Genomic DNA, 22864 nt, shown 5'->3' with positions numbered 1-22864 from the left:
AATACGTCTAGTCTGCCGGAAATTCTAAATGTAGAAATACTTCTCCCTCCGGAGCAGCAGGAGGCGCTAACTAAGTCTATAAAGCTAATCCGAGCCTGAGAACCAACTAGCTAGCCGCAGAAATCAGGAAACCCGGTGTCCTAGTCTGGTACAACTCTCTCCACGTTTAGTGATTAAAGCATACGCTTGGTTTTCGTTTAAGTATGTCCAAAAGACATCGCTTGGACCTTGGGGATGACTACTCGTCCAGTAAAAAACGATCTGAAGGGTGAGTAGGGCCTGATAGGCATCGCATTATCGGGCCAGACACATGCTAACAGCTAGCTACCATTGGCCAACCGCCACCATTGCTTTAAAAACGAGGCAATTTACCTCCAACTATCGGATCATGTTAGCCGCTGCTTCCTTTAAGCATATACACTGGAAACCACTATGATAATGAATTAAAATAGATAATATTAGTATTTGATGCAGACAGTTCAACATTATTTGCTTTAGCTCTCCACATTGAGGCACGTGTGTTGCTAATGGTCATATAGCCGGATGCTAACAACAGTTAGCTAAATATCTCTTGTTCTAAGGAGACTTCAAAAGTTATTGTAAATGGTTTTTAAAAAATGTGAAATGCCAAATTACTGTCGTATTTACTTGTCTTTCCAGATAGCCAGAAACTTAATTGTCTATGTTTCAGTCAGATTTAGCGCCATTGTTAAGCTATCTTGGTGTAACAATAACAGTCATCAATAAACCTGTAGATGTATGAAGAAAATGTAGAAATGTGAGCTGGTTATAAAAGTAAACTGACATGCGTTTACACTAGAGTCGTCACATGTTGACACTGACAGCCCAGCTAGTAGAAGAATGACAGTCTGGTGCTACTGACTGTAATTTTTCTACTTTTTAAGTGCTCACAAATCTTTTCATAGGATTCCACTGTATGGCAGAGGTGCACATTAGAGTAGGATTTCAAATAAAACATTGAGCTGTAATAAAGTCTAAAGCAGGGTTTTACCAACTTTTCTGAAACTATGAGCTACTTTAAAGCTAGTCGTAATAGTCCAAAGGGCTACATTTTAAAAATCACTGCGTTCTAGTTTTGACTGTAAGTTTTAACTTAATTTATGAAATGGTTTCATTTTCATTATGTTCCACAGGGAATCATCACGTTGCTAATTTACTAGCCACTAACAACTTTAAATAACAAAACGTATAATATGTTTGTACAATTTAACCATTAATGTAATATTTTACGAAAATCCACTTTGCGTTTTATTTAAAATTATGTTACCACAACCCATATCCCAAATCTTTGACACCTAAACACATTTGTCACAATATTTCAATTAAAATAAATGTATAATTTATAAAGTGCAGCAATATGTAACTCTACTAAGGCACTGACTACTAACCTTGCCTGCAAGATGGATTCTCCTGGTGTTCACAAACAGCAGAATCCATCTTGTGCTGTTCCCGCTTTTGCCTTTCAAAACTGAACCGATTAGAACCAATCATGAGGCAATGTTGTGGTTTAGGGCGGGATATCCAGGTGTGACGAAGGCAGAAGCGCCGAAGCAAAACTGGCACATGCGCAGTTGCGGGGAGAGGAACTGCTGGAGCTATTAGCATAGCTCCAAATCAAAATAGAAAGATGTTGATGCAGGAGGATGGTTAACATGCCCTTAACTTACATACTCTTGTTGCAAAAATGGTAAAACTCACCCAACAACATAATGACCGCAGCATTACTATCTCAAATGAAAGTCTTCACTAGCAAAGCCTTGTTGTTGTTGTTGTAGCAGCGTCTCTGCGGCGCATGCTGATGACGACGTCATTTGTTACCGTGTGATTGGCTAAAACCAATCATGGTGGACAGGCGCATCGCCCAATCAACTTCAAGCATTCTGTTCATGTCCCTCACTGGTTCCGAAAGGATTGACCAGACACAGACCCAGATGGATGAGAACTCGAGTTAGAGGGAGGGCTATACATTAATCTGGCTTCTGCCAGGTCAACTGTCTACATCAGTCATTTGCATTTATCTGTGTGGGCTTGAAGACTGGCGAGTAAATCAGATTTTAGATGGCGCTCGTTGGTGACATGAGTTCCAGAACAGTCCTGAGGGCACCTCACATGGTCCATGCGGACTACCTGGTGCCCGCGGGCACCATGTTGGTGACCCCTGGTCTAAAGCTTTCTTTGACAGAAGGTTGCATCAAAATGTCAAAGTAATTAGCTGAATGTTGCTGTAGATTTTTTTTTTTAACCTTTTAGATAATTTCTTTAAAGTGTAATTGTTTATATTGTTGTGCTTTATTTCTCCTAAAAGGAGAGACAGGGACCGTGACAGAGATCGTGAGGATCGGCCCAGAGACCGGGACCGAGATAGGGATCGTGATCGCGAGAGAGACCGGGACAGAGACTCCAAGCCATTGAGTGCCCCCTCTAACACAACAGCAGCTGGGCCCAGCTTAGCACCACTCAAGCAATTGATTATGCAGCAGCAGGTCAACCCTTTCACCAATCTGCCGCACACACCTCGATACTACGAGATTCTGAAGAAGAGGCTACAACTTCCTGTGTGGGAGTACAAGGAAAACTTCAGTGACATCATTACACGTCATCAGAGTTTTGTGTTGGTTGGAGAGACTGGCTCTGGGAAGACGACTCAGGTATGAAATAAAGGTTGTTTTCAATCAGTTTTTCACAATGTATCGTTACTGCTTATCAAATTTTGATCGACACCATTTTCATGATGCCCAACTCCAGATTCCACAGTGGTGTGTGGATATGGTCAGGGGATTACCTGGTCCGAAGAGGGCCGTAGCTTGTACGCAGCCCAGGAGAGTGGCAGCCATGAGCGTAGCTCAAAGGGTGGCTGATGAAATGGACGTCATGCTTGGTCAGGAGGTTGGATACTCCATCCGATTTGAGGACTGCAGCTCTGCCAAAACCATACTCAAGTAAGATATGCAACAAAATACAGTTTTGGTTTGTCTTTTTTAATTCAGATAACTCCAGTCTAACAGAGCATGCTTGAATGTTTTTCAGGTACATGACAGATGGTATGTTGCTAAGAGAAGCCATGAATGACCCGCTGCTGGAGAGATATGGTGTGATCATATTGGACGAGGCCCACGAGAGAACTCTAGCAACAGATATCCTGATGGGCGTGCTCAAGGAAGTGGTTCGTCAGAGGCCAGATCTTAAGGTAATTTAGTTTCAAGTTCCCTCATAGTTCTTCGTTGAAGCCCTTAGTAAGGGCTGGGTAATATTTGGTGGAAATTTCTTCCAAAGTCTGTCCACAGATTGTAAGAATTATAGCCTTGTCAATTACAAACTTTAGCTCTCTCCCCTCCCCCTCCCCAAAAAAATAATGGCGTTTATTGTTTGTTTGTTTTTTGCAACTGAACTCTTCATGTTACACATAGTATGATTAGCGGGACACTGATAACTCTGTTAATCATAAGTGAGATTACTACAGAGCCGACCTGTTGAACAGAGTAGCAAGATTGTGCCGGTTTCCACCACATTTAGCTTGTTTTGAACTTGATGTCATCTAGCGACTTCTATCTTTCTAAACCTGTGCTTAACAGTCAAAAAACAGCAATTAAAAGAAGTATATCCTTGACAAGAAATCCTGAAATAATAGTTCTTTCACCAATTTTTGTGTTTTAATTACATCTTTAATAGATGTGTATGATGTGCAATCACAGTAAAGACTAAAGCCACATTTCTTCTGCAATGCTGTTGCATTGTTGCTCTGAGTTTAATCTGCCTTGTTCAATATGGAAAGCACAGAAATGGGGTAACAAGTTATTTCCTTTTTGTTCAGTTTTTGTACACACACTCCCTGTTGCAATAGAATAATAAATCTGTCTCCGTGCAAACTGGAATTTGTTATGAAGGTGCTCTTGAGTCTCTACTCACTTTTATTTGTATTTTGGGGGGTTTTAGTTTTGTTTTTTTAGCCATGGACCTAAAGTTTTGATCAGTGGATGGACAGCCTATTTCAGTTTCATTCTTGTTTACAGTAAATAGCTGACTCAAATTTTGTTGTCTCCCTCCCATTTCTTCTTTTTGCGTTTTGAAGCTCCACTTAGAACCTTCTTAAGATCCAACAGTGCAAATGTACATTTTTGCAATTTTCCAACTGGTCCTAAATTTTTGGTCAGGAGTGTATTGAGTATTGTCATTCTGGTTCGATTGTATGCATCAAAGCATCATATCAAGGCAAGGCTCAATATATATTGAGCTATATATTGTATATCGTGATATAGCTTAAAAACCATCTAGATATTTAAAAAAGGCCATATCTTCCATCCCTAACCCAAACACATCTAGTGTCCATTTACAGACCGTATGTTAAATGTCATCATGTCTTCCTTATGTACAGGTACACTAGTTTCTCTGTGAGTGCTGAAACAACAGAAACCTATATCAACATTGAGCCAAAAAATAATGCGTCTTTATTCTCTTTTTCACTACTCAGGTTATCGTCATGAGTGCCACCCTGGATGCAGGAAAGTTCCAGGTGTATTTTGACAGCTGTCCTTTGCTGACTATTCCTGGGCGTACACACCCTGTAGAGATCTTTTACACCCCTGAGCCTGAGCGAGACTATCTCGAGGCAGCAATCCGTACGGTCATCCAGATTCACATGTGTGAGGAAGATGAAGGAGATTGCCTTCTCTTTCTTACGGGTCAAGAGGTAAATATGCAGATGCCAATCTCTGTGTTGCCTCATTCTACCATTAAAATAAACAAAGTTACATGAGATGTTAAACTTTCAGGAAATTGACGAAGCCTGCAAGCGGATCAAGAGGGAGGTGGATGACCTCGGACCGGAAGTCGGAGACATTAAAATCATTCCACTCTATTCCACATTGCCCCCACAGCAGCAGCAACGGATCTTTGAGCCCCCACCACCAAGGAAGCCCAACGGGGCTATAGGAAGGAAGGTAATTTTTGAATCACGTGACCCCAAAAAAGCTTAATCCCCATCAAGTGGATGAGAGTATAATGTTTTCATCCATAGGTGGTGGTGTCGACAAACATCGCTGAGACCTCTTTAACTATTGATGGTGTGGTTTTTGTCATTGATCCTGGATTCGCCAAGCAAAAGGTGAGAAAATAAAGACTTTGAGTCAAAGTATTATTTTGGTTTAAGTCTTTCCCATGTTTGGGTTGGATGAATCTAGCTATGATTGGTCTTTTCCTGATCATGTCTTTTCTGTGACTAGGTGTACAATCCACGTATTAGAGTTGAGTCTTTGCTGGTCACTGCCATCAGTAAAGCTTCAGCTCAGCAGAGGGCGGGACGTGCCGGAAGAACACGTCCCGGGAAATGTTTCCGCCTTTACACAGAGAAGGCTTACAAAACAGAGATGCAGGCAAGTGACATTTTCCCATCAATTTTCATAATGATCAGAAACTCCCAAGAACTATTTTGGTACATAGACAATGTGGACATATTTAAATATGCTGTCAAATTAGGTTGGATTTGCAATTATACCCTCCATTATTTGCTGAATGCATATTTAAGCTGAAGGCATCAGAGGGGATCTCTTAATAAAAAATATTTTCTTTTGATCTTGTAATAATTTCATGATGTCATTGCTCCCTCTCCAGGATAACACGTACCCAGAGATTCTTCGGTCAAACTTGGGGTCTGTCGTGCTGCAGCTGAAAAAACTTGGTATTGATGATCTTGTGCATTTTGACTTCATGGATCCACCAGGTGAGCCACTTGATTAAATTGTGAACACTTTTTTTGTTGATGGGCGCTCCTGCTCACCTCGTGGTCTGCTGTGCTTACTGCAGCTCCAGAGACTTTAATGAGAGCCCTCGAGCTGTTGAACTACTTGGCATCACTGAATGATGACGGTGACCTGACAGAGCTGGGCTCTATGATGGCAGAGTTCCCTTTGGACCCCCAACTGGCAAAGATGGTCATCGCAAGCTGCGAGTTTAACTGCTCCAATGAGATCCTCTCCATCACTGCCATGTTGTCAGGTAATGCCCAGGACTGGGCTGAAGGCTACCTTTTTTTCTTATAAACCACCTCCCTCCGGGTTAATTGGCTCTGTATACAGCTGGTGTAAACGTAAATGCACTGATGGCCCAGTTGGAGATGGCATTTTATCAAAAATGTGTATGCAGTTTATGAAACATTTGTGCTGATAGTGCATTTTGCTAATTCATAATCATTTCTCGTGTTAAATAAATGCATTGTGATGGGCAGCCAGAGCTAAACTCCATGTACTGGCCACATTATTCCCAGATGAGGCTTCAAAGTAGTCATTTACTGTTAAGCTTATGATTTCCTACCTTAATTTGGTTGAAAATTTCTATAAATTTAGTTTACATTTAGATGTCACCGTATCTCATATGTTGCTCAGCTTCATTATGTACATATGCTTAAGCAAATTAAAAGACACTATTTTTGCATTTAAGTGCAAGTCAAAAGTAGTAAATGATGATTTTACTAGGGGTGTGGAAAAAAAACATCGATTTCACGATATATCGTAATATTTTAGTTGCCGATTTTAAATCTTTTTTATTTTTTATCCATTTGAAAAAAATATACATATGTATTTCTTTTCTGATATTTAATCAATATTTTTCTTAAAGTATTTATTCACATTTTTGTGGCTGTGTGTTGTCTACTGCTGGAGACATTGTCACTTCTCAGCAGAGCAGCATAACTGCTGGGCACGTTGACCAGCTCCTGCTCCTTCATAAAGAACTTGAAAATTGTGCCACTTCTGCACCTCCTCTCCAGTAGATGGTGCCATAGATATAATGATAATAATAATAAATAAATAGGATGTTTTGAAGCAAATAGCTTTGACTCAATTTGTCCTCTGAATGATCTATATCTTCTGATGTACAGCAACTTCACTTTTCATCTCTACGTTTAATTTTGGTATTAGCTGCGTAGAGAATATTGCAATATATAGCGATATCATTATATTGTATCGTGACCCAAGTATTGCAACATCCTTGCCAATACTCACCCCAGGATTTTACTATTTAAAAATGATAATGGTGGTTGTTGTTATTGGTTCATTATTGTAAATTTAAAGGGGAGGTTTTGTCATCAGGTACCTGTTGTGAGCTCCCTCTGAATGGACTGTAAACAAACTTCCCATAATCCTTTCATTCTCAATGTGGAGAGGGCAGGCACCACTACTTTCATGTTTCAGCAGTTGTGTGAAGCCCTGAAGTGTCTGAGCCATCTCTTCACCCAAAGCATAGATGTTATACTTCTCAAAAACAACGCAAAGTCAAGTATTGCTGCTTTCCCTAATGCAATGTAGTTGTGTGAAAACTTTTGTTTTACAGATGTGGTAAATGGCTCCTTCTCTCCGAGCCAATAGCCAGTACAGTTGGAAATGACCATGAGAAAAGCCTGCAGCCCCCCTTTGATAGAGCGTGTGGTCCTGCCCTGTCCCAACGCAGTGTGCAGTGTCCTAGCATCATAGGCTGTGCTCCATGTTTCACTGAATGTTTGACTCATCCCTATGGGCGGCTTTGTTGGGGCCCATACCAACCTTGTTTAGTCCCACAGTGCTTTGTCCGTCCCACGGAGGCTAAGAAGGCTGCAGACGAGTCCAAGATGAGGTTTGCTCACATTGACGGAGACCACCTGACGCTGCTCAACGTCTATCACGCCTTCAAGCAAAGTAAGCGCAGGCGGAGGTCTGCCATGAATTTACAATAATCATATGTTATCGCCATCTAAATATATATATATATATTTTTTTATTTTGTAACCTTTTATTTTTCCAAATTGACACTTTTATTGGGAACAGATAGTACAAATATAATACGGCATTACATATTTCAGTTCCAAATTTTTAAATATGTGAACAGCAGTGTTGGGGTCAATTATAATTGTATGCAATTGATTGTAATTGAAAGAATCAGTTGTTGTTGTAATCGTAATTGAATTGTAATGGCATTCAGATAATTGTGATGGAAATTCTATAAAAACTCTCAATTACAGTTTAATAAAATAAAAACCTGGGGAACTATGTTAAAGTTCTATAGCTTACACGTACGTAGTTAACAATTATTTAAATGTGTTTCATATCAACTTTTCCCACTGTCTGTCACTTCTCTTTAGAATCATTTTACTGTTTAAAAAAAGAATAATCAAATCTAGGGCTATACTGGCAGAAAAATTGTGAATAATTGTAATTGAACTTTTGTAATTGAGAACATAATTGTAACTGAGTTTCAGGGGGAAAATAATTGTAATTGTGAAAAAGTGATGCCACCACAGTTGTAATTGATTTGTAATTGAAGATGGATTGTAATTGAAAATTGTAAATGACCCCAACCCTGGTATATAAGATCAACAAAAAAAAACATATGCATACATGGTTGTATAATAACCAAGTAAATAATCATACAAGAAATAAACATTGTTCCAATTTTTCAGTAGATTAGGGATACGTCGTTGCAGTTACATTTTAAAACTGACTGATGTTGAAATGGTCTCCATTTTTTTATAACCTTTTTAAGATTAAAATTGTTATTCCACTTTTTGAAAATAATAATTGTATGCTTAATTTGAGTAATTATTTGTTTGAATTTTCATCATTTTTTTCCAGATAATGACTCGAATCAGTGGTGTTATGACAACTTTGTCAACTACCGTTCACTGGCGTCTGCTGACAACGTGCGGATGCAGCTGTCCAGGATCATGGACCGCTTCAACCTGCCTCGCCGCAGCACAGAGTTCACCAGCAGAGATTACTACATCAACATACGGCGGGCGCTCTGCACCGGCTTCTTTATGCAGGTACGCTAACAGCAGAGCATCTTATGTGCTGTCCTCGCATAGCAATCAGAAGTGTTGAGTCCTCATTACTGTTAGTGTCATAGGATCATGTTCTGCTGACGTTTATGTATGAAAACTGATATCTTCACCACAGGTGGCTCATTTGGAGCGCACTGGTCATTACCTTACAGTCAAAGACAACCAAGTCGTTCAGCTTCACCCATCTACAGTCCTGGACCACAAGCCTGAGTGGGTGCTCTACAATGAATTTGTCCTCACGACTAAAAACTACATCCGTACATGCACAGACATCAAGCCAGAGTGGTAAACATTTAAAAAAATTTTTTTAAACCATTTAAAATCTAAAATGTCATTACGTCTTACTGATGTTTGTACGTATTTATTTATTTTGATTTTGTTCTAGGCTGGTGAAGATAGCGCCCCAGTACTATGAAATGAGCAACTTCCCTCAATGTGAAGCGAAGAGACAGCTGGAGCGAATTGTTGCCAAACTAGAGAGCAAAGAGTATTCCCAGTATTGAACAATAAAAAGGCAGTGTCCTGGTAACCATTTTCATACTGAAGTTTTAGATCTTTTTGTGTCATTGTATCCTACTGTTAAAAAGTAGGCTTTTTCATTCTTTTTCTTTTACTGTTGTGTTTTTTTTTCTTCATCAATGTTAAATGTAATGTCGGTTAAAAAAAGTCAGCAGCTGTAATTGACCTGGTTAACATCATTAAAAGAACATCTGTCATTTCATGTAGATGTGATCACTTTTTCTTTAGGTGACTGCTGAACTAATGACAAACTTTTGCTTGCTTTGTTTCTGTAATAAAGGAGTTCTGACTTAATTTCTTTGTTTAAAAAAAAAAAAAAAAAATGGTTAAGTCTGTTATTGCCAATGTAGAGTAGTCACTCCCCAAAATATGTAAATAGGTTTTGGAGTGGTAGGAGTTGAATATTTCCGTAATGTTGATACGGTTCTTTTCCATCCAGCAATGCTTTTCTGTGCGATTCATCAGTACTTTGTTCAAATTCAACTTGTCTTTCCTGAATTAAACATTGTGCTCCATTCAATACCTCTGCTTAAGTATTGGAAGTAGTGGCACATTCTACTGCTTTTTTGCCCTGGTAGATGAATTTATTGTGTGGACAATTGCATGGCAGCCATTTAACTTATTAATGCAGGCTGATGGGGTCTAATATAGAGTATGAAGAGTGATTTTGATGTGGCATCCTTGTGGTTGATGCAAGACTAGTTGGGTTAAGGTTTTCAGAGACAATCTACTGGAATTTTGTTGGCACTTAACACCTTAAATTTAGAAAGAACATAATGTGTTTTTCTCCAGATTAAAATTAACATCAGAAGTGAATGGTCGAACTGATCAAAAGAGCAAGTACTCGGCACACACCTGCAGGTGTCACTACAGTATAAACAGTATTGTGACATCTGGACTAAGTAGAAAATACTAAGTCAAATAAAAAGGTATGGTTTTAATTTACAATACAAAGCAATTTCAGGGACACAGCTTTTCGTTGAGTTGTGTATTGTAGTGTTTCTTAACCTGGTGGTGAGGTTTGATTGTGATCTTGATCCAAGGTGAATAAAATGTCCAAAAGCTCACAAAAAAAGAGAGGTGTAATGTGCTGAAGAGTGCACAATTAAAGGAACCAGGCAGTTAACTTGATGTGGAGGAGAAACAGGGCCTGAAAAACTACAAGCTACACAATAGAAAGTAGTTGAAGAACCATCAACAGCTCTGCTTGTAAGCCATCCATGTTAGACTCGGACACATAGCTCTTTATGCGAAGTCATTTTATTTAGTCTTGTATACGTCAGATGGATACAGAGTACTTTTCATGTTAATGTTTTATTGTAAATCAGTAACATTCAGCACAAATTGTGTCCTCACTTTAAGAATTGCCTGTCCTCACAAAGCTTCTCAGAGACCTCCTAACTTGGCAGAAAGAGTCCTAGCAAGGAATATTAACTGAAGGCGATTCAGGAAGTTTCTGAGAGCATCTAGAGCAAGGAATGGTTACCGAAGTACACGTACGTAGCGTTTTAGAGTTGGGTTAAAACCCAATGTTGCAACAATTTTTAGGGTTAGGTCACTTGGCCTAAACTGACCAATGACTGACCTAAACTGGCAAAATGTGGGAGTGGCCTCCGAATGAGGACTATTTAAGAGCGTAACATGTTAACGTTGATTAAATTCAGCCGCTAGATTTATCAAGACCTGTGCCCGTATTCACGAGAGTCCTCTCAGAGAGCGCCTATAGCCTAAACATTTCTAGCAAGGAATCTTAGCTTAAAGTGATTCAGGAAGTTTCCGAGAGCAACTCTGAGCAAAGAGTTGACAGAAATGTTTATCTTAGTGAGGATGTCTTTGCTGGGTATGATGCATCCTGCTAAAATCTGTGATTGGTTATTAGAGGTGGTGCACCCTGTGCTCCTAGTAATGAATGGAGAGTAAATAAACTGATCATACTTGGACTACATTAAGAAATGTGTAATCATGAAATTAATTTAATTCAGCAGAATTATATGTATTTGAACACAGCTTAAAATGTTTGAACCTCATTCACATGCTGATTATTATGTTGATTTACTTATTAACTGTCCACGTTGGTAATTTTACCTCTTCATGTATTGATATTAATGTTGGAGCAGACACAGCTGTCAGTGATTACTGTGATTGCTGGCCCTGCTAATCAATGCATCATTCCCTCTCCTGTGTGGCACAAGATACGAGTGTGAAGCGCCATTACCTGCTGCAATCAAAGCAAGGGCAGAAATGACTGCACACAAGCAAGGGAGTGAACAAATCGCACAGCAGTACAAAGGTGCTATTACGTTACGCTGTGTGAGAAAAGTCAGAATCAGAATAGTTTTATTGCCAGTTAGAGTTTAAACAATACAACTTGATAGATGGTGTGAAAAAACCTAAAACAAACCAGAAACACTATACTACTACTTCTACAGCTATTACTACTACTAATAATAATAATAAATTGAAAGCTGGTAGCATCTTATTAAATCACTGTTGTTAAATATACAGAGAATATCTTGCCGTCCTCTCGGTCTTTCTGTCTGTTTAAGACACTTTTAGGCTTCTTTTGCTGCGTTCACACCGAATGCGTCGCAAAATGTTTGTGCATCCAAATTACATACAAAGTCAATGGATAGACAGCCCAGAGGCCAAATCTTTCCTGAGTGGGAGTGCGGTCCGATCCGCGTATCAAGAGCGTTGGCCGTGCAAACGCGCTCCCGATTTTTGTCATATTCGCAAGAGTTGAAAATATTGAACTCTTGTGAATGTTTCGCATGATGAAAGCCAATCATAGTTTATGTTGACGATGACGTCAGGCCGTCAACACGGACTCCGCTCTGTTCACATATTCAACCATGGAGTAGAAGCTGGGTGTGACCACCTGGAGCTGTATGACACTGCCTTTATAACCAGGACCGGACTAGAAAAGATTTGGCGTGGAGGAGAACCACTGAGGAGGTGGTAGTAGCAGGTAAAAGTTCTCTCTGTAGTTTTCATCTTTGAAAGTCGGCACTGAGCTAGGATAGCATTAGCCGCTAATCACACTGGCTTTTTTCACTGGTGGTTTATGTTTATGAGAGGAAAAATAATAGTGCAGCTCCTCGCTTCAGTAGGCAGTGAAACTCACCGAGTTGGATGTGTTGCTGGTGGGCGGTGCTTTGCTTCAAACGCACATATGAAGCGAATGGGGACATTTTTTGATCCTGTGGAACGTTTCGTGCGGCAGACGTGTCCGGTACTGCAGAAGACGTATTCGGTGTGAACGCAGCATTAGAAGTCCTCCTCACTAATCGTAACAGTTTTTTCTCTTTAGGAGCTCTCTTAGGGCCTAAGATGTTTTGTGAATAATGACTTTTACCTAACAAGGAAAAATTCTAAGAAAAATCTTACAATTCGAGGAATTCTAATATTTTTCAAAGAGTGACATCACAAAGAGCTACTTTTAGCCTTAGGATGCTTTGTGAATACTGGCCCTGATCTTTAAGCCATCTCCTCATAACCAAAAGAAAATCAAGGGCTGTTGTAGTCTATAAACAAGTCAAAACAAGTTTTCCACAAATATCCCTCAAGTCTTACCTGCCTTTAGATTCACAGAAAATGCTGTTTAATTAAAAGGTAATAATTCAGTAGTCCTTGCATTGTTCAATATCTTCAATGGTCTCAGGTAGGCACTTATTGCGGGTCTCTGGCAGCGTTCTGGCCACCATTCCTCCAATGACAGCCACACAGCACAAGATGATCTGCGGCAGATCCTTCCATACATCCTCCAGTAAGAGGATTAAAGGGGATATGGCCACACCAAACCGAGCCATGAAGGAGTTGAAGCCCATACCGTTCTGTCTGAAAATGAATAAAAACTGCTGTTAAGAACCGAGAAGCAACTGACCCCACTCTAACAATACCATTTGCCTGGCAAACCAGCCAAATAACTTCTACTGCCGTTTGGAGATACAATTCACAAGACTTCACTCTATCATGACGCTTCCAGCCCACTTCAGCTTACCGGCTCCACATCCACCCCAGCAGAGCCTCCACTGAACTTTAATCCAGGCCTCTCTTACCTCATCTTAAGGGAATCTCTCTCTATCAAAGAGAAATATGTAAACACAATATTTTCTGTCTCTGCAACTTCTTTTCTTACTCTGTTCTTTCTCCCCTTCTATTCTCCTGCAGGAGGCATCCTCACTATTACTTGTTTTTTTCTTCCGTCACAGAATTTTGACCAATTTTGACAATTAACATATCAAAACGTGTCAAAAATTCACAACAGGGGTGCTTGTACTTTTGTGATTTGTAACTTTTGTCATTTTTTAAATTGATTTTTTTTAATTCAAAAATGTCCCATTCATTTCGATTGGGAACTGCAGCATTTCAAAATGTACTAGATTCAACTTTAAACTTCAGCTGTTCAGCCATTCTTCAACGGATTTTAACCATTGAACTTTTTACACATTCAGCTGTCTAATGGATAATGCTAGCTTAATGCTAGTGCTAGTTTAATGTTAGGCTAATGCTAGTTAATGCTAAGCTAATGCTAGCGAATATTAGGTTTATAGTCATGCTAGGTTAATGCTAATGCAATGTTCAATACCACGGACCAGCAAGTGCATCCTCACTTGCATTTTCTTCAAGAAATGCAAATATTATAGTTATTTATGGGCTTAAATTTGATTGATTATTGTTATATATTGTTATTGTTGTATTGAATGTAATACAAATGTTTAATGACGCTGATACATTGTGTTTTTGATAGTAGAATTATATCTGCTAAATGGATTATTTATAAGGGTTTAGTTTAAAATTGACAGGCCACATTATTGTTAATTTATTTGTCTGGTGTCTAATTATCCTTCATATTATAAGAATATTGTTCTTCCATCTGCTCCTTTCTGATCATAGAAATGTATAAAACACTGAAAGTGTGAATCGTATGTGGCTTGTACAACTATGCATTTTCAGGAATAAAGAAATGAATGAATGAACCTTATAAAAATCAAACCTGCACTACACTGCTTCCTTATAGTTTGAATAGGAAGTGTATATTCTTACCTGATGACAGTGGGATACAGCTCAGAGCTGTACAGAACAATTGTTCCAAAGGCTGCAGAAGAAAAGCCTTTTCCTATGATTGCCACCACGGTTCTGGCAACAGACATCTCTGAAAGGACGAATGATACTCATGCTGTCTCTATGGTGATCAAACATATTTGGATCAAACTATGATTTTGTTCCTACCTTTTGGTATGAAGATATTGATTCCGAGACAAGTGCCAGCCAGCAGCAGAGATCCCGCCTCACAGCTTCTCCGGCCAATTTTATCCAATAAATAATAAATACCTATTTTGGCTGGGAGTTCAATCAATGCATAGGTGAATTGGGTGAGATAAATGTTGAGTCCAAAGCCAGTTATGTTAAAACTGATGCCATAAAATGTTGTTGCAATGCAAAACCTGAAAACAGAGACAGTAGGAACTTAGATGGGTTTTAAGGACTATACATTAATAAAAATAAATAAATAAAAAATACACATTTTAAGTTTTTAAACATAGGTTGTGCAACAAGCAGTAGTCATTAGGAACACACACCATAAAATTCCGGTACGCAGAGCCAGTTTTCTCATCTTGGGTGTGCGGATTAAGTCAAAATATGAGTAGGAACGATCTTGGTTCTCTGTCACAACAATAGAGGATAGTGTCTATGTGTGGAAGAAAAAGTGTTAATAATAAACAAAAGGAAGGTGATGAATGTTTCCCCTGGAGAAAACTAACCTCTGTTTGAAGCTTGTAAATACAGTCCCCTTTTCTATTAATCTTGGCACATTTTTGCAAATAGGTCAGAGCTTGTGTCAGCTTTCCATGGGCAATGAGCCAACGTGCTGATTCAGGCATCCACCTTAAAAACAAAGACTGATTTAGTTTGTTTCACACAGCATCGAAACTCAGTTAAAAACAATGGAGTTGGAACTCATAATGATTATCAAATATTTGTATTAGTCTAAAACCGGGCTTTTATTCTGATGGTATGAAACTTATACACTTTGTTGTACAATCACAATGCATCACAACTGCACAATTTTATTCAAACTTGTTTTCAAGCCCTGAAAAACCCCTGTCCTGCTTCTTTGAAATTTGCCTCGGCATTAGTCTTGTAAACATTTGAAGGTGATCATGGCTCAGGTGGTAGAAGAAGTTGTCTTCTAAGCAAGAGGTTGAGGGTTTGATACCAGTTTATACCGGTTTATGTGTCCTTGGGCAAGACACTGAACCCTAAATGGCTCCCAGTGGTTGAGCAGCGCCTTGCATGACAGCTCAGTCTCATTGGTGTGTGAATGGGTGAATGAGCTGATATTATAAAATGCTTTGAGACTACTTCAGTGTGGAGATAAAGCACTACATAAATCAAGTTCATTGACCATTTAAATATCCAACTCAACAGGCATGATGGTGAACTTTTCACCCAAAACCGGCAGTATGGCTCTCTAGGATCAGGAACAAAGCCCTCTAATATAGACTACATTACTGTTGTACATCTATTCATTGATTATATAGGAGCTGTATTGAATGTTTCTGTTTGGTTGGTTGAATCTTTATTTTATTTAAATCAAACCAAGTTTTCTGCTACTAGTTTCTGATGCATTTGAGGATGTAGATGGTTTTGACAAACCTCCAAGTGATGATGGCCAAAATCAAAGGTGATGTAACGCTAACAATCAACCACCGCCAGTCATTTACTAAATAGGCGATAGCTGCAAATGCTGTGTTTCCAAATGTCCAGGATAAACTGTCGATAACTCCCACCAGTTTTCTGTGCTCTATGTCCACCCACTCCACACCTGCAATGGCAAACCAATCTCTATTACAGGAAGGACAAGAATTAGACAGCACTATATATATATATATATATATATATATATATATATATATATATATATATATATATATATATATTTTTTTTTTTAAATGTCTTTGAATAAATGAAGATTTGGTTACTGAGAACACTAGAGATGATGATGATGCCGGTGATGCAAAACCCAGTGAAGAACCTCAGCATTGCAAACATCAAAAAGGATGTGGAAAAAGCACTGGCAATAGCAAAAAGCATCCCAGACACATAGGACACAAGTAACAGGATTCTCCGACCAAACCTGCAGGAAGATGTCATTTGGACATTTTACTTTCAATGATCAGTGTGAATGACTTGAAAACAGCTAAATCCTTTGATTGCATGCTGGTAAACTCATAAACACTCCACACCCCACCTAAATCTTTACATACTGTACATGCCTTTATATTAAAGAAGCTACCTGTCACTGAGACTTCCAAAGGACACGGCTCCAAACATAACTCCAATAAAGAAGATGGTAGCAGTGACTTTGTTTTTCCCCTTGTTATCACATACCAGGTCCCACTTGAGCAAACAAAAAATAAACATTATTCCATAATAGTCTTTGTGTTACTTTTTACTTGAAAGCATTGGTGATTGTATTTACAAATGGTAAAAGAAATATTTCAAATGGGGTCACCTGAGAGGTCACGGTGGATTTCAATGTTGTCTTGTCATAAACCCATCCATTCTGGCACGGCACTGTAATTGTGCCAGTTGTGTTGGTGGGGTTAGAGAGCAGAGTATACTGAGGCTCTTCAAACATCCGACAGGAGCTCGGTGTCCCGTCCTGCTGGACTGGGATGCTAACGGTGAGCCTCTCCGCCTGGGATAAATTCTGAAACATACCTCCATCATCCAGAGAGCTGATGTCACAGTGGTGAGGTGGCACAGCTGCCACAAAATTGTTCAACATGAAGTGGCAGGGCATCGTGAATCGACCAAGGAAGCTGATAACTATGATTATGATCTGAAATCTTCCAAATCCATCAATATCAGCAAGAATATCCTCAAACTTCATTTTGGCGTCTTTTTGTATGTACAGCAGCCTCACAAGGAGTAAGATGGAAAGCTCCTCATGCCTGTTTAGTTCTTGGCCCTAAGAGTGGAAATGACCTTTGGTATATGAAATCCTGGTAAATATTTGATTTTTCTTTACCGCCAAGATAGCCTTTAAAAGACTGTGCCTATGGGGGAGTATATCAGTGCAAATGTTTGACCAAGAATCTTGTGAATTCATTACTCAAAAGAAAGGACGCAGCATGCAGCAGTGTAATATCACTATGGTTGGAAGTGGACAACATGTCCTTGGCATTAAACTGGTAGATTATAGAGACTAGGCAACAAAATGACTCTATTAGGTGATGTGTAAAGTGGTTATCAATGCTGTCTCACAGGAAGAATCTCATGGGTTTAGGCGCTGTATTGACTGAGTAGATATTTGCTGGATCTCTGCTGGTGTGCACACCTCTCCTTATATCGTTGTCTTCACCCAAAATTCAAAGGTAGGTAGATGTGGTAATTTAAGTTAGTTAATCAATCTTAGAGTTGGAAATGGCTTTGTTTGGTTTTAAGGAGATCAAATTAGAAGTTATAAAAGGAGTGGGGCAGCAGATCATTCTGGTCACAGTTAAATTATGATTGACTTGACTTTAGTGAGCAAATCAGGGGACGATAACTTAAAGTTAATGATCTTTACATGGGTCATGACAGTTTATCTGCATTAAACCTAACCGGGCCTGTGATTCGGGCCTGTGTGTGTGAGAAGCATGTCATTAAAAATAACAGAGTGTAACATAATTTCCCTTCAGGGATTAATAAAGTAATTTAAAAAAAAAAAAAAAAATTTAAATTAAATTAAAATTAAAAAAATTAAAAAGCTTTACAAAACTGTGTTAAGGCTTTTGAGATGAGATTTTAGCAAAGTCATAAAATATGACCACATTTGAGTAAACATTTCTGCTCAGGTAATCATCAACTGGCTGTGAAATGTTAAATAAATCAAAATCTACATTTTCATCAAATCTATCATGTTTGTGTAGAAACATATATTTCACCCTGACGTAAGAACAAGTCGGCCTTTCTAGTAAACATTGTGTAAAATGTTTTTTTTTTGCCATCAATTATGTTTTATTGACTGAGCCAGTTACTGCGACTCTAACATTCAAGATACATTTGGTTACAGTGAAAAATACATTATCAATCATGGGTACTGCTGGGCTTTTTTGAATAGCAAAACACGTTTTTATTGAAGAACTTATTCAGTAAGGCAGCTTAATGTTAGAGATCAGTACTTCCTTTCTTCAACATCCTCGATCGTCTCTGGCAGACGGGTATTTGTTGTCTCGGGAAGGAACTGTGCTGATAGTGCGGCTGTAACAGCCGTCAGACAGAAAATAATGCTGGGCAGATAAACCGAGAACTCTTCAAGCAGCAGGACGAGAGGGCTCACAGACACTCCAATACGAGCCATAAAGGAGCAGTGACCCATTCCATTTTGCCTGCATAACAAAAACCACCAAACAGACAGCATGTCAGATGCTACAGTTTCTCATGTCCAAAAATTACATTTTTTTTTAAGTTTGCAAAATTATTCTAGATTATTCTAAATAGGCAAGAACGGGTGAAACGTATTTTACTAACCTCATTACAGTTGGATAAAGCTCTGTAGTGTACAGATATGCAGTTGTAAAAGCACCTTCAGCGAACATTTTGCCTAAAGCCCCTACAGTTGTCAGAATAGTGGTTTTACCTGTAAACATAAATATAATGTGTTTGAACTTCTGGCTGCTGGTGGCAGAAGTTTAGACATATTGCAGTATACAGTTAGTCTTTCTTTGATAGGTTTGTTGTTTCTGTTGTTATTCATTGGCAGTACCAGACAAGTTCCTGTTTTACTGAGGCATAAACCTTAATCGATCATTTACCTGCAGGAATGAACATGCTGATGAATACACACAGGCCAGTGGAAGCAAGCATCCCAACTTGATTTAACCTGCGACCAATTTTGTCACAGGTGAAAAAGATGAACGCTTTAGCTGGAAATTCGATTGCTCCAAAGATGAACTGTGTGAGATAAATGTTTGCACCAAATCCGACAAGATTCAGACTGATCCCATAATAGGTGCAGGCCACTCCAAGCCTGTACAGAAGAAAATAGTTAATATAAAGTAAGAAAAACTAGCATTTTAACTATGCCCCAATGGCTTGTGGGTTCTTGTGCAAATCTATGTTGTCAACCAAGTGACAAGGTACAGCATTAACATGGTGATATAGTGAAGGTTATGCACTTGTGTTCATTTTTGAAAAGGTCCAAACCGCTGTTGAGTCAACATTTCATTACATTGTCAGCTCAATCTTACACATTTTTATTTAGAAATGAAGTGTTTACCACAGAATGCCAGTGAGAAGAGCCAGTCTCCTCATCCCGGGAGTTCTCACCAGGTCAACATAAGAATACTTTCTGTTTTTTTCAGTAACCACAACTTTACTGAGTATCTGGAAATCCAAAAGATAATGTGTCGGAATAAAACCCTGAACATTATGGGGCTGAACTATGTAGAAGGATGTACCTCAGGCGTCAGGTCAGTCATGAACTCTTCTCTTCCGTTCACTTTTGCACATTTATTCAAGTAAAAATGAGCATCAACCACATTTCCATTGTTCGCGAGCCACCTGGCAGACTCAGGCAGCCACCTGTTTGCACAAAACTACTTTGCACTAAAATACTCATCACGTTATGTTGAGCTAGTGCATTCATAAAATGTTTCTTCCACTTACCACCAGGAGATGATTGCTAGTAAAAGTGGGGAGGTTAGAGCAGCAATCAGATGTCTCCAATCTCTCAGAAAATAAGTCACGAGAGAGAGGACAGTTGTGAAGAATGTCCAGTCCAAGCTCAATAAAATACCTACTGTGGATCGATGGCTAATGCTGGTCCACTCGATGCCTGGGAGGAGCAGGTTTTTACATTAAAAGATAAATCCAATTAGCCAGAGATGTAACATTTGTGTTTTCATTCAAAACATTAATCAGTGGCTCCGTTGGTGTCTCACAACATAGATTGATTTGTCCAGCTTATTAGTATTATTTGTAATGGACAGGTATTCTTTACATTTATGTGATTTACAATATAACAATTATCATTAACTGCAAAGACAGAACAGACAACTCACACAGTACATAGGTGATCATGCTTATTCCAGAAAGTCCAACGCCAGTGAAAAATCTCATGGAAACAAACATTAAAAAATTATGCGAAAATGCGCTGGCAAACCCAAAGAAGGCAGTGGTCACGTAGGAAACCAGTAGAGCTTTTTTTCTGCCAAACCTGTGAAACAACAAATAATTACAAATCAATGCTTCACAACAACAACAATAATAATAATAATAATAATAATAATAATAATAATAATAATAATAATAATAATAATAATAAAAATCTATATATGCTCCAATTAGGGGGAAAACTTGAAAATGATATAAAGACTGAATGAGAGAAACTGCACTTTTGAAAGTTCAATATGATCATTTATTATTAGGAGATGATTCATCTAAATTTATTTAAATGAATGTTTCAAAGATATACCTATGCTTAATTATCTTTAAATGAATGAGAACTTTACCTGTGTAAAAGTACACCTCAGCTGCACCACATGTGCAATTGTCTTTTCAACCAATGATCTCTGAGATGAATCAAAACCATCAGCATATTTGTTCCAAAAAAAGTGATACTACGCTTTTCTAAGGCATATTTTATTTTTTTTCTCATTATAGATATATTGTTCCGCTCTTGCAAAATGTTTTCCACCTCAATACATGTTTGGACAAACTGTGTGAAGCAGAAAACCTCTTGACTAGAAATGCTTTGTTGTTTTAGCGAGGTAAATCATAGGAGCACCTGTCGCTCAGATAGCCAAACACTGCTGCTCCAACCATTACCCCGATGAAGAAGATGGTGACCACAGCTCTGTTCAGTCTCTTATTGTCACAAACCAGGTCCCACTGTGAGTCAAGAGAAATCAAAGTGAAATTTCCTTAATCTGAGGTTAAAAGGCTTGATAAATACAATAAAACATTATGAAAATGATAATAAACTCAACTCTCCGGCCAGAGTGGACCTGATGGTGGCATGGTCGTACATCCATCCATTGCTGCATGAAACCGTGTGCATTGGTTCAGTGGAGTCAGAGGAGTTGAGCAGCAGGTGATACTGAGGCTGTGAGAACATTTCGCAGGAGCTGGGGTTCCCGTCTTGTTGAAGAGGAATGCTAACAGTGATCCTGTCAGCCAGAGACAGATTACTGAAAACACCTCCATCATCCAACGAGTTGATGTTGCAGTGGTGAGACGGGACTGCACCGATGAAATTATTCAGCAGGAAATGAAAGGGCAATGTTGTTCGAGAGATCACCAACAACAACATTGTCCTGATCTGAAATCTCCCAAATCCATTAACGTTTTCCAACACGTTGTCGAACTTCATCTTGGGCTGGGATGCACAGAGGACGCAGTCGGATTGACACTGAGGCTGTTTTCTTTTGGTTGATGCTATAAGTTGATGTTCAGCTACAGCTTGAAATGTTGTCAATGAATTGTAAAGGATAACTAATAGCGTTCAGCCGGCTGTACAAATGTCTGATTTTAAAGGGGCAGTATTGTAAAAAAATCAATTTATTATAGTTTTGCTACAGTGATAAACATTTCTTTATCCTCATTCAGAGGGCCAAAGTTGAAAAAGTTCTGTTTCCTTCCTCACTTGTTATTCCACATTTTGTAAAAAGTCAGCTCCAAACAGGCGAGTTGAAATTTTGCCCCAATATTGCATCAAACTCCTCCTCCTACCCTACATAATAATGTGAGCTCCTCCCTCTCAAACTACCTCACAGGTAAAACAAACATAGCAAAGGCAGGTTCCAGTTAATATCACAAATAATATATTTACGTTCAGTATGTAAAGATAATCCAAAGAGCAGCGTAAATGCTCACAATCAGTTTCATTTTTAGCAGTCGTTTTATCGCCTTGTATCGCTTTGATGGGATGATCTGATGTGTTAGTGACCCCATTCGACGCAGCGGTTGAAAAATGGACTATCATCTTAAATGAATTATTCCTGTGGTCAAAAGAGGTAAGGAGGAGAAGAAAGTGACTGTCTTAATGATTTACTCTCCTGCTGCTGTGCTAAGAACACATGCGGAAGCAGCGCGTGTGTTTACTCCTACTCATGCATATGCATGAAGGCCCAAAAAACAGCCCGTTTTTAGGAGCGGTCTGAAACTGACTTTCTTGAGGGCTAAAACTCCAGAAAACAGAGGTTTTTGGGAAAATAAACCTCATATATTATGTAGTTGGGGTTGGAGATGGGTTAAAAACTGCATAATACTGGACCTTTACCAACAAAGACACTTTTAGTGCCCTTACAATGAAGAGGTGAAATACTTTATTTCCTTTTGTCCAGAAAGAAGTCAAACACGTGTGTAGTAAGAAAAAGTGGTGACAGGGTTTGTGTATCCTCATGGGATTATAGCGCACGCTTTCCCTTCAGTGTTCAGGTATGCACACCGCTGTTCTTCCTCCTGCTTAGCGTACCTTATCAGTGATATAGGCTATTGTTTGTTGCAGGATTGCTGTTGCTATGG

The 22864-nt window shown here is 38.9% G+C and overlaps 3 protein-coding genes across 3 annotated transcripts; 1 reads left to right on the top strand and 2 right to left on the bottom strand.

Annotated features, from left to right (window-relative positions):
- Window positions 1–79: 79 nt before the first annotated feature.
- LOC114462364 (pre-mRNA-splicing factor ATP-dependent RNA helicase DHX15) lies at window positions 80–9851 on the top strand. Its single transcript, XM_028445155.1, has 14 exons — window positions 80–268; window positions 2327–2669; window positions 2767–2960; window positions 3049–3208; window positions 4490–4708; window positions 4791–4958; window positions 5036–5122; window positions 5241–5390; window positions 5629–5737; window positions 5821–6012; window positions 7563–7685; window positions 8619–8809; window positions 8943–9112; window positions 9213–9851. The coding sequence occupies exons 1-14, from the start codon at window positions 204–206 to the stop codon at window positions 9328–9330; spliced, it is 2289 nt and encodes a 762-aa protein (XP_028300956.1). The 5' UTR covers window positions 80–203; the 3' UTR covers window positions 9331–9851.
- A 2597-nt stretch (window positions 9852–12448) lies between these two features.
- LOC114465531 (solute carrier family 22 member 7-like) lies at window positions 12449–17319 on the bottom strand. Its single transcript, XM_028450607.1, has 9 exons — window positions 16866–17319; window positions 16647–16750; window positions 16333–16487; window positions 16007–16175; window positions 15112–15235; window positions 14929–15038; window positions 14579–14793; window positions 14393–14501; window positions 12449–13183 (listed from the first exon to the last, which is right to left on the bottom strand). The coding sequence occupies exons 1-9, from the start codon at window positions 17244–17246 to the stop codon at window positions 12967–12969; spliced, it is 1584 nt and encodes a 527-aa protein (XP_028306408.1). The 5' UTR covers window positions 17247–17319; the 3' UTR covers window positions 12449–12966.
- A 1121-nt stretch (window positions 17320–18440) lies between these two features.
- On the bottom strand, window positions 18441–22333 carry LOC114463933 (solute carrier family 22 member 7-like). Its single transcript, XM_028447834.1, has 9 exons — window positions 21327–22333; window positions 21126–21229; window positions 20401–20555; window positions 20006–20174; window positions 19798–19921; window positions 19617–19723; window positions 19153–19367; window positions 18869–18977; window positions 18441–18726 (listed from the first exon to the last, which is right to left on the bottom strand). Exons 1-9 carry the CDS (start codon window positions 21708–21710, stop codon window positions 18513–18515), a joined length of 1581 nt encoding a protein of 526 aa, XP_028303635.1. The 5' UTR covers window positions 21711–22333; the 3' UTR covers window positions 18441–18512.
- Between the last annotated feature and the right edge of the window lie 531 nt (window positions 22334–22864).

Source organism: Gouania willdenowi, chromosome 1, assembly GCF_900634775.1.
Source record: "Gouania willdenowi chromosome 1, fGouWil2.1, whole genome shotgun sequence".
Lineage (NCBI taxonomy): Eukaryota > Metazoa > Chordata > Actinopteri > Blenniiformes > Gobiesocidae > Gouania > Gouania willdenowi.
The sequence above is the reverse complement of the archived record's forward strand: the minus strand, read 5'-3'. Positions and strand labels throughout refer to the sequence as shown.

Excerpts from the sequence above, each read along its gene's own strand:
- LOC114462364 (XM_028445155.1), top strand. The coding sequence starts at position 204 with ATGTCCAAAAGACATCGCTTGGACCTTGGGGATGACTACTCGTCCAGT. Across the intron at positions 5,391-5,628 it reads CTTACAAAACAGAGATGCAG|GATAACACGTACCCAGAGAT; the intron begins GCAAGTGACATT and ends CTCCCTCTCCAG. Across the intron at positions 6,013-7,562 it reads CATCACTGCCATGTTGTCAG|TCCCACAGTGCTTTGTCCGT; the intron begins GTAATGCCCAGG and ends AACCTTGTTTAG.
- LOC114465531 (XM_028450607.1), bottom strand. The coding sequence starts at position 17,246 with ATGAAGTTTGAGGATATTCTTGCTGATATTGATGGATTTGGAAGATTT. Across the intron at positions 15,236-16,006 it reads TTGGCCATCATCACTTGGAG|GTGGATGCCTGAATCAGCAC; the intron begins GTTTGTCAAAAC and ends TTTGTTTTTAAG. Across the intron at positions 14,794-14,928 it reads CTGCGTACCGGAATTTTATG|GTTTTGCATTGCAACAACAT; the intron begins GTGTGTGTTCCT and ends CTCTGTTTTCAG.
- LOC114463933 (XM_028447834.1), bottom strand. The coding sequence starts at position 21,710 with ATGAAGTTCGACAACGTGTTGGAAAACGTTAATGGATTTGGGAGATTT. Across the intron at positions 20,175-20,400 it reads CATGATCACCTATGTACTGT|GCATCGAGTGGACCAGCATT; the intron begins GTGAGTTGTCTG and ends TGCTCCTCCCAG. Across the intron at positions 18,727-18,868 it reads CTTTATCCAACTGTAATGAG|GCAAAATGGAATGGGTCACT; the intron begins GTTAGTAAAATA and ends TTTGTTATGCAG.